Below are 11,130 nucleotides of genomic sequence, written 5' to 3'. Positions count from 1 at the left end.
TAATCACACCTCCACCAACGGCACTGATAGTTTCCAATAATTACCATCAACCGCTCAAACTCATCCACGTACACAATAACCCGTCTAACTAACACGTGTCACACACACACTGGTCACCACAGATCTTACCGTGCACTCCCTCGTACACAATCAGGCGATACATCCAAAGCTCCAATTCTCCTGCAACTCGCCACTAAACCCTCATCGGTTTATCCGCACACACACACTATAAAGCAAATATATAAATTGAATACAGTGTGAGTTCGTTACGGATTTGAAATTTGATATTTCGCAAAGGTTTAGTTTCCTTTCAAATCCGGAAGATAATGGCGTCGATTTTTCAAGGAATTGGAGCTGCAACGTCGTCACTCTCATCTTCAGCTTCATTTGAAACGAAGATATTGCAGTTTAATTCTCTTAGATCGGTTTCAGGTTTGATTGCTGCATGCTTTTAACATTCGTAGTTACGTTTTTTGTGTATTATATGCTAATTGTTTGATATTACGATTCGTTAGTGGCAATTACAGCTTGATTATGATAACATTTGATTAATTACACATTTTACGTTGATTACATGCTAATTGCTTGATATTACGATTTGTTAGTGGCTTAATTACAGCTTGATTATGATAACATTTGATTAATTACACATTTTCCGTTGATTATATGCTAATTGTTTGATATTACGTCTCGTTAGTGGCTTAGTTACAGCTTGATTAGGTTCGAATTGGTTGTGTTTGAGATTATGATGTATCTTAGGGTTTTGTTTCTGAAATTGAGCCCTGATCTGGTTAATTACGGTAACATTTGGTGAATTACAGTTAATTTCGTCTAATTTGTTACGTTTTCGGTTGATTATATGCTAGTTGTTTGATTTTACGATTCGTTAGTGGCTTAGTTACCGCTTGTTTACGTCTGAATTGGTTATGTTTGAGATTATGAGGTATCGGTTTCAAGTTTGCGTTGATTTGATTGCTGCATGCTTTTAACATTCGTAGTTACGTTTTTTGTATGTTATATGCTAATTGTTTGATATTACGATTTGTTAGTGGTTTAATTAAGCTTGATTTTGATAACATTTGATTAATTACGCATTTTCCGTTGATTATATGCTAATTGTTTGATATTACGATTCATTAGTGGCTTAATTACAGCTAGATTAGGTTTGAATTGGTTATGATTGATATTATGATGTATCCTAGGCTAATTGTTTGGTTAATTACACAGTTTCCGTTGATTATATGCTAATTGTTTGATATTTTGCTGCTTGATTAGGTTTGAATTGGTTATGTTTGAGATTATGTTGTATCTTTGGGTTTTGTTTCTGAAACTGAGCTCTGATCTGGTTAATGACGGTAACATTTGGTGAATTACAGTTAATTTCGTCTAATTTGTTACGTTTTCGGTTGATTATATGCTAGTTGTTTGATTTTTTGATTCAAACAACTAGCATATAATGTTTTGATATTATGATGTATCGGTTAATCTCGATAACATTTAGTTAATTACACATTTTCCTTTGATTATATGCTGATTGTTTGAGATTACGATTCATTAGTGGTTTAATTACTGCTTAATTAGGTTTGAATTGGTTATGTTTGAGATTATGATGTATCCTAAGGTTTTGGTTCAGAAATGAGTACTCATCTGGTTAATCTCGATAATATTTAATTTGCTCTGATTGCATGCAAATTGTTTGATATTACGATTCGCTAGTTGCCTAATTACAGCTAGATTAGGTTTGAATTGGTTATGTTTGATATTATGATGTATCCTAGGCTAATTGTTTGGTTAATTACACATTTTCCGTTGATGATATGCTAATTGTTTAATATTACGATTCGTTATTGGCTTAATTATAGCTTAATTACGTTTGAACTGGTTATGTTTGAGATTGTGATGTATCCTAGGGTTTTGGTTCAGAAATTGAGTTCTGATCTGGTTAATCTCGATAATATTTGGTGAATTACAATTAATTTGCTCTGATTGTATACTAATTGTTTGATATTACGATTCGGTTGTGGCTTAATTGCTGCTTGATTAGGTTTGAATTGGTTATGCTTGAGATTATGATGTATCCCAGGCTAAGTGTTTGGTTAATTACACATTTTCCGTTGATTATATGCTAATTACTTGTTATTATGATTCGGTGGTGGCTTAGTTACAGCTTGATTACGTCTAAATCGGTTATGTTTGAGATTATGATGTATCCTAGGGTTTTGGTTCAGAAATTGAGTTCTGATCTGGTTAATCTCGATAATATCCGGTGAATTACAGTTAATTTGCTCCGATCATATGCTGATTGTTTGATAGTACGTATCATTAGTGGCTTAATTACAGCTTGATTACGTCTGAATTAGTTATGTTTGAGATTATGATGTATCTTAGGTTTTTGTTTCAGAAATTGAGTTAATCTCGATAACATTTGGTGTATTACAGTTAATTTGCTCCGATTAGTATGGTTTAGTGCTTTATTTGCAGGCAGGAAATCTGGTTCTTTTATAATTACATTTTTCGTTGATTATATGCTAATTGTTTGATATTGCAATTCATTAGTGGCTTAATTACAGCTTGATTACATTTGAATTGGTTGTGTTTGAGATTATGTTGTATGTTAGGGTTTTGTTTCCGAAATAGAGCTCTGATCTGGTTAATCTCGATAATATTTGGTGAATTACAGTTAATCTGCCATAATTTGCATAATTTATGGCTTGATTTGTATATATTGTTTCTGTTTGAGATTATTATATGTCAGGATTCTGTTTCAAAAATCGAGCTCTGACATGGCTAATCTCAATAACATTTGGTGAATTACAGTTAATTTGGTTCTAAACTGTATATTTGCAGGGAGGAAATGCGGTTCTGTAGTGATGAGAGCTGGTGGTGCAAATATGGACAGTGGTTCGAACAAGATAGGTGGCAGAGCTGACCAGTTGGTAACAAATGCTGTGGCGGTTAGTAGCTCTCTCAATCTCTATTTCTAGGGCTATAAATGAAGTAATGGACCGAACGTTCTGTGAACTGTTCGTGAACAGTTTGGCGGGAAATTCATGTATGTTTGTTTGTTTAATTAACGAGTGAACATGAACAATGAATTTCGTTCGATTAACTAAATGAACGGACACAAAATAGGCCATGTTCGTCCAATTGTGTTCAAGAACGTTTAAAGATGTGTTAGTTTGCGTCCGTTTCTGTTCATTGATGTTTGCTTGTTTATCTTTGTTCATTAAAGGTGCTAATACTTAATACTTTGTAATGACTATTCTAATCTTATCATATAGATTTAGCCAATAATATTAACTATTAAACAAAAATATAAATGAATATCATGTAATAATTTATATGTAAAATTATCATATGAATATGAATGCTAAAAGAAACACCAACACAAACTTGGTAGCCGGACCGAACCTTTGACACTAACCATTCTCGGTTAGCCAAATCAAATAAAACATTGTTTGTGTGCATTTGTGTTTGTGAGCTGTGCACGAACAAGTTAATTTTCTTAATGAACAAACGCGAACAAGAAATTTCGTTTGGTTAGCTGTTTGTGAAGCATTCGTTTGTCCGATAAAACCTTAACGGACGAACATGAACATAGCCTTGTTTGTTTGGTTCTTTTATCTGCAGGTTTATATATGATCCATCTGACCAACTATTGTATTATGTTTGAATTGCAGACAAAGGCAGATACTCAAGCAGCATCAACTGCATCCAAGCCTGGGTAATCATGTCTTCTCTCATAGCATATGAATTTATTTTCTTATTATAATTTGTTACTTGAATGCCTTCCGTATAATAACAATGATACTATTTCTTCTACAGTCATGAATTATTACTCTTTGAGGCTCTCCGTGAAGGTTTGGAAGAAGAAATGGAAAGAGATGCCCTTGTATGTGTCATGGGAGAAGATGTTGGCCATTATGGTGGTTCATACAAAGTCACCAAAGGACTTGCAGAAAAATACAGTGATCTACGGGTCCTCGACACTCCAATTGCTGAAAACTCGTTTACAGGAATGGGAATCGGTGCTGCAATGACCGGTTTAAGACCGATCATTGAGGGTATGAACATGGGTTTCCTCCTCCTAGCTTTCAACCAAATCTCCAACAACTGTGGTATGCTGCATTACACATCTGGCGGTCAGTTCAAAATCCCGATTGTCATTAGAGGACCTGGCGGTGTTGGGCGGCAACTTGGGGCGGAGCATTCCCAACGTCTCGAGTCTTATTTCCAATCCATTCCCGGGATTCAAATGGTAGCATGCTCCACCCCGTATAATGCTAAAGGGTTAATGAAAGCAGCTATTCGCAGCGATAATCCTGTTATTCTTTTTGAACATGTTTTGCTTTATAATCTTAAAGAAAGGATTCCTGATGAGGAATATGTTTTGAATCTGGAGGAAGCTGAAATGGTGAGACCCGGTGAACATATTACAATTTTGACTTATTCCCGGATGAGGTATCATGTAATGCAGGCTGCTAAGACCTTGGTCAACAAAGGATATGACCCGGAAGTTATCGATATCAGGTCTTTGAAACCGTTTGATTTGTATACGATCGGGAACTCGATTAAAAAGACTCACCGTGTGCTTATTGTTGAGGAGTGCATGAGAACCGGTGGAATTGGTGCTAGTTTGACTGCAGCCATTACTGAAAACTTTCATGATTATTTGGATGCACCAATTATGTGTTTGTCATCACAGGACGTGCCGACCCCGTATGCAGGGACTCTAGAGGAGTGGACCGTCGTTCAGCCGCCACAGATTGTGGCGGCGGTCGAGCAGCTCTGCCGGTAGGGAGGCAGCTAATGGCGGAAGTGAAACTGTGAAAGACAATAATCTCCATCCTCATGCTGGTAACATTGCTCCTATATATTAAACTGCTGTAATTGTTTTTTATACTTATGGTGTTTTTGTTTTATTGTTATTCTAGTTATGTTTTATTTGATATTTATTTAACTTTGTTATTGTTGTTAATGGACCTAGGGTGTGGGAAGAACAATATTGTGTTATGGATTTGTAGTGCAAGCTTAATATAAATTTTGTTGCAATTAGCCAATACTAATATACTATGCATTAAGGAGATTTGGGATATGATGCAATCATGATGTACTTCTCTTTAGGACGGGTATCGGTCTAGTTAATTATTTCACTAAGTTTGGGACGAATATGATATTAGGTGATAAAACAAACAAACCAACCAAGAAAAAATATTGGTGATACCTTCTGATCATCTTTATCTGTTTAGCCGTATTAAAACTGAATATATATTAATATATATTATGTAATGTTAAAACTATGATAAATAGTATTATGAGGATAGAAACTTAGACTCATTATAGATAATAAAGAATTGTTAGGAGTGCAGTTAACTTCAGCTTAGTTTTTTCTTTCTTTCTTTTTTTTAAATTAATGTAAGATATGGTTTCATGTAATGGGCGTCATAACTTTTGATCATATAAGACCACAAAAGGGTAAGCATGACGTCTGCGGGTATACCAATGAACCCGCTAGGCAATGATAATGAGTACTTGAGTAGCCGATGATGGGACTATGGTTTTATGATCTGACCATAGACTAAAAACAGGCCTTTGACGTTGCTAGTTCTATTGAGACTATTTGAGAGTTTTTACTAGGGGCCGGGTCCGGGTGGCAAAACAAACCCAAATGAAACAAGCCCAAATGGGTTGTTTTGGGTCAATATAGATAACTTTTAAAATTTAAATGAGTTAGGATGGATCAAAAGAATTTTTTAAGGAGGTCAAGATGGGTTGGAAGATTGCTAATGACTTTTGATTATGGTTAGAATGAGTTTGTTTGTGGGTTAGCGGACTAAAACAAGCTCCATCCTATTTTATTTCAAAACAAAACCCATGAAACTGAACAAAAACCCAAAAAATCGAAACCGAACAAAAACCGAAAACATTGAAACCAAACGGAAACCGAAAACATCGAAACCGACCAAAACGAAAAAAAAAAAACCAAAATCGAACTGAAAAAACCGAACCTGAATCGAGACGGGCCAGCTTTTTTTTAATGAACAAGGAAGATGGGGAACATTTTATTTGCTTTACTTTTTTCGTTTTTGATTTATATTTTGAGTTATTGTTTTTTTATTAATTTTTTTGAATTATTTTTAGAGGGGTTTTTTAAAACCTTTTGTATTTTAACATTTACTTGGGTCAAGATGGGTTATGTTAACCCATCTTGACTCATATTCATCCTAAGTCCTAACCTTTTTTTATAAAAAAAACTCATTCTGACCCATCACCCAACCCAACCCAACCCAACCCAACCCAACCCGTTCAATTTGCCACATCTAGTTTTTACCACAGCCGTATTAGACATGTTTGATCTCATATGGAAAACAAGAGTTAGAAGGAAATTATTTAAAAATTTAAAGATTTTAATAGGTCGTTCATTAATGCAATTAAATTGCTATTCGATATATCTTGCAAAAGTAATGCTATATGGCTATGCCCCTACTAATCTTAATATCTTATCAAAGTACATTTGGAAAGAACTTTAACTAATATGCGATATTTCAAAGAATCCACAATATACATTGTTTAAGATAACGATTTATACCTGATTTTTGTTTTATCTGTTTAATCATTAGAAAAGCCAAGTTACCCAACTAAAAACAGATAAGGAAATAAATAAAAATAATGAAAAATAAATCCAATACCAAATCTGAAATAGTCAGTAATAATGAAAAATAAATCCAATACCAAATCTGAAATAGTCAGTCACTTTCTCCTTTTATTGTGATATAGTGGTATGAAATATGAGTTTCTCAATAAATCCCTACTTACAATACTTTGCGGGAAACGTGAGTGGCTCAATGAAGAAAAACTGAGATCATAAGGGCATCCGGGTTTTACCACCAATGGGCTTTCGGGCGGATGCGTTTTTCCTGTAACCGGTGATAACTTGAAGGTGCTTAAGGGTTGGGTTGGGCCAGCTGGCGTTGGTCTTTTGCCGTTGGGTCACCCCGTACGAAATAACTAGGCATTCTATGCCTGTTGCTCGTTCCAGAAAAAAGTTACTTATAATCATTGCGTTAAATGAAATCGAGTTAAAATCAAGTGTAGACGTAATAAATCAAGTGTAGATGTAATAAACGTCAGTGTGAACTTGTGATTGAGTTCGACAACAAAAGTTTAAGACTTTTATTAATTTAAAGTTATTTAAACAAAAAAACCCAATTAGATTTTTATTATTATATTAATTTAAAACACTTTAAATGATCCAAAATTATTTAAATGACAAAAACACAAACAGCCACACGGCTCCTCTGATAAAGTTGCTGGAAAACGGTGGACAACACAACTTAGGAGCGGGCCAAGCAGGCGGTTAATGTATGCATACACATTACACACACACACATGACATCCATCCGTAAGTTAAAAGTAGAATAAATAACGTAGTTAAGTCTAGCCTACTCCTAGTCTTCCTCGACACTCGTGTTTGCACGGGTGGGTCGGCATTTATTTCACACGCACGCATCCACTACCACCACCACCATAATAATAATATTCACCACCACCGTCACCACCAGTTTCAAATCTTTCAATATGCAAAGAGTATGTTATTATCATGAGTCATTGGATTGTAATAATAATAATAATATTAATAGTTATGAGTCTTTGATTTCTGGTCTGCCTGATGATGTTGCTTTGAACTGTTTACTCCGGCTGCCGGTGGAGTTTCACTCCGCCGGCCGGAGAGTTTGCCGGCGGTGGTGTGAGTTGTTTGGGAACAAAAGTTGGTTTTTCAAGAACCGGAAGGAAATGGGGTTTAATGATCCATGGTTGTTTGTGTTGTGTTGTGACAAGTGTAGTGGCAAGACTCAATGGTATGTTCTTGATGTTGTTAATTATTGTTGGCATATGATTCCAGCAATGGAGAATGAGAATGTTTGTGGGAATGGATTCCGGTGTGTGGCGGTTGATGGTGGGTTGGTGGTGTGTGGTGGTGTGGCGGTGGATGGCGATTGTCCGGTTAATTCGGTGTGGAGGTTTGATTTGGTGTTGGATAGTTGGAGGGAGATGAAGAGGATGGAGAACCCGAGGAGGGTTTTCGCGGGTGGGGTGATTGGTGGGAAGGTTTATGTCGCGGGAGGGAGCGGTGGGGACCGGTTGGAGCTTGATTCGGGTGAGGTGATGGACCCGAGCAATGGGGTGTGGGACCCGATTGCGAAAATGGGTGCGGGTATGGCTTGTTATGATGCCACGGTGTTGGATGGTAAGCTTTATGTTACCGAAGGATGGGTTTGGCCGTTTTATTTTGTGCCGAGGGGTCAAGTTTATGACCCCGAGACGAATAGTTGGGAGTGTATGGCAATGGGTCTTAGGGAAGGGTGGACCGGGTCGAGTGTGGTGTTGTTTGGGCGCTTGTTTGTGGTTTCGGAGCATGAGAGGACGAAACTTAAGGTTTATGACTCAGGTAGTGACGCGTGGGAGACTGTTGATGGGTCCCCGTTGCCTGAGCAGATCTGTAAGCCGTTCGTGGTGAACGGATGCAATGATAGGATTTATGTTATCGGGAGAAATCTTTGTGTGGCGGTTGGGTTTATCCATCGGTTGGATAAAAATAATTCAACCGATGGAGAGATGGATTTTACGGTCCGGTGGCAAGTTGTCGAAGGTCCATATGGTTGCTCGGACTTGACACCTTCAAGTGCACAAATTCTCTATGCTTAGTATGTTTTTAAATAAAAGTTATGTAATTATGTTGTGTTTAGTAGTTTTTGTGTTTTGATGTTGATTTGACTTTATTAATCTAGTCTATATTTGATTTATAGATTTTGTTTTGTGATAAAGTTATGGGGATATTAAGGAAAATACTTAAAATTTTAAATATATATTAACAAAACATTTAAAAGCTTCATGGTTGCTTTTCATATAGGGTTAAAGACGTTTTGCCCGTTGACGGAATATGCTTTCTAGAACACTAAGACTTTTTTTAGAAGTCTTCCACTAAAAGCAAGTTCCGATGAGAGGTTTTTAAAGATAAAAGCAGTGTGCTCAAGGAGGAAGGGGTAGCAAAGCAAAACAACGTGAGAGCATTCACATTCCTATTCCATTGTTTATCTTTATTTATTTTTAGAACGACGAATATCTTCTATTTTGGCTATCACATTTTTCAAATTTGAAGAGTCTCGATACCCCACTCTGACCAGACTATGTTGTCTTAACCGGGCCCACGCTGGCTTAAGTGTTTGGCTTGGGCGTTCCTCCGGGAAACCATACCGTCGACTGCCACTTAACAGTCGTGTCACTACAAAAACAGAACTCTCTGGCATAACACACGGTGAGACGAAAAACCCGATGGGGAACTGACAACCTTTGCGTAAGGCCTAGCCCAAATCCTTCATTGCTAATATCCGCTAAAAAGTGACACAAGTGCAGATTCGAATTTAGTTCATCTTTATTTTAACTAAATATTTTTTATTCTTTTTAAACTTTTTTTTTCTTTTTTTTCCACTTATATCCACCCAAAAAATAATACTATAATAGTAAAAGAAGATATGAAGGAAGAATAGTGAGAAACAAATTTGGAGGCTTGAATAATTTTTCCATAAAAATATAGGAAATGTGAATGAGGTTGGAGGGTTTTTTTTATTATTATTATTATTATTATTATTATTATTATTATTATTATTATTTATGTTTTTGATAATTTTTCCTTTAAAAATAAGAATGAGGTTTGAGATGAACAATGAAATGCGATAGTGTCACTAGTCATCTTTTAAGGCCAGTGTCATTGGGAAGCCAATTGTTGTGTTTCGTTTATGATACAGGGTTACTAGTTTCTCCTTGTGATTGACTTATCAGGAGAGCGACCACGATTCTCAACTAGTGACGTGAACACTTTACGAATTTCTGAGGCTCTTCATGGTGTAACCAGAATAAACAAGCAAATACGATCATCAAACATTTGGTATGTCACACTAAGCAACTCCTGTGTCCATGGATGAAGCCACGTCAAGCGTGTCCAGGTTTTATCCATCGACTTCCGCTTTCTCTTTGCTCCTCCATGGACTTCCACCGCTACTCTCCCTTCCCCATCTTAACTTAGCTCGCGAGCCTAAATGAACTTATTATTTGTGTAAATGCTATTAAAACAATTATAACATGTCTACTTGTTTATACATCTACTTGTAACTAGAAGTACGCTTAAAAGCATAAAGAGGTAATTGAAGTAAGTATGAGCACTGTCACGTAGACGACGTATATGCCGAAGAGTATTATGGCCACGGGCCCACGGAGCACGGGGTGTGGCATGCTCTAAAAGACATTCAGTAGACGTTAAGTTTGAATATTTTTATCGTGACATAAACTAGATTTTATATTTCATTATTTATATATTTATTGAAGGAGTATGATACGATGTTGATAACTTGGAGGACCACTTGTGGCAGGTTTTTTGACAGCTTGTAATGTTGAAGTGTGAACCATGAATCTCGGGATAAAGTAGAAAACCGTGAAAAGGTTGAAAACAAAAGTACAAATTCAATTTTTGTTTGATTGAAAACAGTTGAAATATAGTCACGTTAATAAATTGGGAAAATTCCCAAAATGCATAAAATATGCATTTATGAAAACAAATTTTTAATTTTAGGTACCGTGTGCAAAAAAATTCATAAATAAATATTATAAACTAGTCGTGACGAGTAGTTTGTATAATCAATTAAAACTTGGCGTGTCCCCTTCAACTAACTATAACGAGCATGTTCACTAATCATTTGCTCGTCACGAGTAAATAAGTTTTATGCCTCGTAATCAACGCTCACAAGTAATTCATAAGTCCTTTATCCGCGACGACTAGTTTACCCGGTTTACATTCCCTACACGAGTAATTTATTAGTAGTTAACTCATCGCGACTAGTTTAACCTTATAATCTACTCGTCGCGACTAAAAGACTTATGAATTACTAGTGGGCGTTGATTACGAGGCATGAAACTTATTTAGTCGTGTCGAGTAAATAATTAGTGAGCGTGCTCGTTACAGTTAGTTTAAGGACACATGACAAGTTTTAATTGGTTCTACAAACTACTCGTCACGACTAGTTTATAATACCTAATTTTAGAATTTATTACAAATAATACCTAAAACTTGAAATT

General features: G+C 36.1%; 1 protein-coding gene and 1 pseudogene across 1 annotated transcript; both read left to right on the top strand.

The window, feature by feature from the left end:
• The first annotated feature begins 315 nt into the window (after positions 1–315).
• LOC143562893 (pyruvate dehydrogenase E1 component subunit beta-3, chloroplastic-like) lies at positions 316–4,978 on the top strand. Its single transcript, XM_077050573.1, has 4 exons — positions 316–432; positions 2,848–2,954; positions 3,681–3,724; positions 3,826–4,978. The coding sequence occupies exons 1-4, from the start codon at positions 327–329 to the stop codon at positions 4,796–4,798; spliced, it is 1,230 nt and encodes a 409-aa protein (XP_076906688.1). The 5' UTR covers positions 316–326; the 3' UTR covers positions 4,799–4,978.
• Positions 4,979–7,663: 2,685 nt separating this feature from the next.
• LOC143562889 (F-box/kelch-repeat protein At1g30090 pseudogene) lies at positions 7,664–8,796 on the top strand (annotated as a pseudogene).
• Positions 8,797–11,130: the final 2,334 nt, after the last annotated feature.

Source organism: Bidens hawaiensis, unplaced genomic scaffold (assembly GCF_021521415.1).
Source record: "Bidens hawaiensis isolate Kalapana, Puna unplaced genomic scaffold, B.hawaiensis_p1.1 tig00021181_1, whole genome shotgun sequence".
NCBI lineage: Eukaryota > Viridiplantae > Streptophyta > Magnoliopsida > Asterales > Asteraceae > Bidens > Bidens hawaiensis.
Note: the sequence above shows the minus strand (reverse complement) of the source record. Positions and strands in the feature narration are given on the sequence as shown.

Excerpts from the sequence above, each read along its gene's own strand:
- LOC143562893 (XM_077050573.1), top strand. The coding sequence starts at position 327 with ATGGCGTCGATTTTTCAAGGAATTGGAGCTGCAACGTCGTCACTCTCA. Across the intron at positions 433-2,847 it reads TTCTCTTAGATCGGTTTCAG|GGAGGAAATGCGGTTCTGTA; the intron begins GTTTGATTGCTG and ends GTATATTTGCAG. Across the intron at positions 2,955-3,680 it reads TGGTAACAAATGCTGTGGCG|ACAAAGGCAGATACTCAAGC; the intron begins GTTAGTAGCTCT and ends TTTGAATTGCAG.